This window comes from Nicotiana tabacum, chromosome 10 (genome assembly GCF_000715075.1).
Source record: "Nicotiana tabacum cultivar K326 chromosome 10, ASM71507v2, whole genome shotgun sequence".
Lineage (NCBI taxonomy): Eukaryota > Viridiplantae > Streptophyta > Magnoliopsida > Solanales > Solanaceae > Nicotiana > Nicotiana tabacum.
The window spans coordinates 172,310,242-172,313,341 of record NC_134089.1 but is presented as its reverse complement, the minus strand read 5'-3'; the positions used below and the strand labels follow the sequence as shown (position 1 = coordinate 172,313,341).

The 3,100-nt window shown below is 44.2% G+C and overlaps 1 protein-coding gene across 1 annotated transcript; it reads left to right on the top strand.

Annotated features, from left to right (window-relative positions):
- Positions 1–1,160: 1,160 nt before the first annotated feature.
- Positions 1,161–2,126, top strand: LOC142165530 (uncharacterized). Its single transcript, XM_075224066.1, has 2 exons — positions 1,161–1,684; positions 1,748–2,126. Exons 1-2 carry the CDS (start codon positions 1,161–1,163, stop codon positions 2,124–2,126), a joined length of 903 nt encoding a protein of 300 aa, XP_075080167.1.
- Positions 2,127–3,100: the final 974 nt, after the last annotated feature.

Here is a 3,100-nt window from a genome sequence, read left to right as displayed (position 1 = left end):
ATTGGGCGGTTGTTGCAAGAAAAGGGCATTATCAGGGAAAGGGTTAGAAGAATTGCTGACTACATTGTGATGAAGTGCAACAAGTCTGAGGACATGACCTGGTCCAGGTTCTTCGCCACAGTAATGATCTTTGTTCGCCAGATAATAGATGACCTCTATCGCCTCCAGGATGACATGGCACATAGGCCCGCGACAAGACCAGCTGGTGTCCCTAGGGCAGGATTGTAGGCACTTATGTACTCCTGATTATTTTCCTTTCTCTTTTCAAGTCTGTATTTTCATTCCTAGAGTCTGTTTTGAGTCTGTGTTAGTTTTTCGAGTTGTAAATATGTATGAACGAGTGTTTATAATAGAAGTTTTTGTTTTAATGAAAATTTGAAAAAAAACCCAAAAATTGTTTATTTCGCATTTATCCTTTGAACTACGTGATGATTTGATTCACACGGCGTCGTAATACATAGGCAATCCCCATCAGATCCGATCATGGTTTTAAATAACTCAAATAAATAGAAAATGACGAAAAGAGAGAACCAAAAGGAAAAAGAAAAGAAGAAAAGAGAGGAAACAAGAAAAAGAGAGAAAATAAGAAAAAGAGAATAAAACAAGAGAGAAAACAGGGAGAGCATGCAAAAGAAAGCAAGAGAAAGATCGGGGAGATAAACAAAAGCCGGGATGAGACACGCACTCGTTGCAAAATATGTAGAAACACATTTAACTGTATAGGTTCATCACACCCCCAATGTGCGATTCCCTATGTGTTAATTGCTTCGAACTAACAGGTTTGTTGTGTCTACTATTGAGTATAGGTTTTGTTCTAATCTGGTTAGTTTTGTGGTAACCTGCCTTCGCACCCTTACTTTACAAGATCCAAGGAAAGTGTCGAAATGTCATCAGAATGTCATCTACCAAAAATTCCCATCCCAGAGGATAGCCCAATATCAGTTATCCCAACCTCAGAGACAACGACTGCTGAAGAGAATAGGGCACTGCGCCTCCGCATGTTGGAAATGTGGGACACTTGGTCCAACGGTAGAGAGCCGCCGAGTGCAATACCTGGTTTTCCCGAACTACTTCCCAGAGCAAATGGAACTTCCAACATCCCAATATGTTACCCGAACACCCCACTTGGATAACCCACCATGTCAGTACACTTCGCCAGAATGGCTTCTGAGGTTCGCCCCCAGGCATTGATTTCGGGAGTGGCCTCTAACTTATTCACTGCACCACCAACCTCGGCTACGGCACAACCAACTATGCCCAGACCAAGTTTTGATCCATCATCCTTTACTTTTCAAGTACCATCTTTTCCACCAAACACTGCCCAGTTCACCACCAATTCTTACCCTCAACAACCCCGGTACGAGTTTACCGGGGGACAAGAGAGAGCTACAAAGAATCCCGAGCAAGAGGAAATCACTCAAAAAATGAGAAGCATGGAACAAAGCCTTAAAATTATACATGGTTTAAGTGGCCAAAAGAGTGTATCTTACACTGATTTATGTATGTTCCCACATGTTCATTTGGCCATCGGTTTCAAGACCCCCAAGTTCAAAAAGTATGACAGGCACGGGGACCCCGTAGCCCACCTCAAGAGGTATTGCAATCAACTAAGAGGGGAAGGTGGAAAAGAAGAACTCGTAATGGCTTATTTCGGAGAGAGTCTAGTCGGCATTGCATCCGAGTGGTAAATGGATCAAGACATGTCTCGCTGGCACATATGGGATGATTTGGCTTGAGATTTTGTCAGGCAATTCCAGTATAACATAGACATAGCTCCAGACAGAAATTCTATGTCTAATCTCAAAAAGAAGTCTTCAGAGAGTTTTCGAGCATATGTTGTTAAGTGGCGCGAACAAGCGGCCAGGGTGAAGCCCCCGATGGATGAGACCGAGATGGTCAGTGTTTTTCTACAAGCCCAAGAGGCTGACTATTTCCATAATATGATGTCTGCAACGGGAAATTCATTTGCTGAGGCTATCCAAATTGGGGAGATAGTTGAAAATGGTTTGAAGACAGGCCACATATTGGGCCAGTCTGCTATAAGAGCTACGTCCCAAGCAATCCAGAGTGGGTCAGGAGGTGTAGCAAACAGAAAGAAGAAGTGGCGATGGTGGCTTCAAGTATGAGAAACCCCCATCAACCCCGAGGTTACTTCCCACCAAATACCCTGCAACATTATTATCCTCACCAGGATGTGGCTTATGCCATGGCTCCTCAGCCTTATGCGGTGATGAATTCCCAACCATACGCTCGGCCACAATAATAGCTTAACCAAAGCCGAGCTCCACTTCTAAGAAATAACCTTTATCACCAAGCTCCATATAATCCCCATCCCCCATAAATAATTTTCCATACAATGCCCATGCCCAGGAGCCACCCAGAAGAACCAATTTCAAGCCTATTGGTAAATCATACTCTAGACTTTTCCCTAAGCTGGTCCAAATGGGTTTATTGCAACCCGTACCCCAAAACAGGCAGAACCCAGAGTCGCCCTCCTACCGATACAGTGCTCGATGTGCTTATCATTCAGGAGCGGAAGGGCATGACATTGAAGACTATTGGACTCTCAAAAGGGCAATCGAAAACCTAATAGAGCAAAAGAGGGTAGGGCTGAAAGATGAAGAGATCCCCAATGTGACCAATAAACTATGGCCGACTCACAATAATAGGCCAGTTATTGGGATGATTTGTGAAGATAAAGAATTTGACCCAGCTCTGAAAGCCATCATTGCTATCGCCGATGTTGAAAAGAAGTCAAGGGAGGTTGCAAAGCAAGAAAAAGGGGGAGAAGAAGAGAAACTCCACTCCTCAAAGTGTAGAAAAGACTGTGGAAGCCAGAACAGGGGCAGTACCTCCTAAGGATGCCATTCTTTATGTTCCCCGGGCCTCCAAGAAAGAAGAATTTGCGTTGAGTCCTCCTAAAAGGTTCGAGTTGAACAAGGGACCTAAGATGTATATATCCAAAGCGACTTATGTGACGCAGGGACCAGTAATTTCACCCAGGCTGAACGAGCCCGTGATTATTAGCCGCGCACCACAAAAGCGTATGAAAGACCCCACTGCAGTCCCTTGGAACTACAACAGAGCAATTGTGACGTAC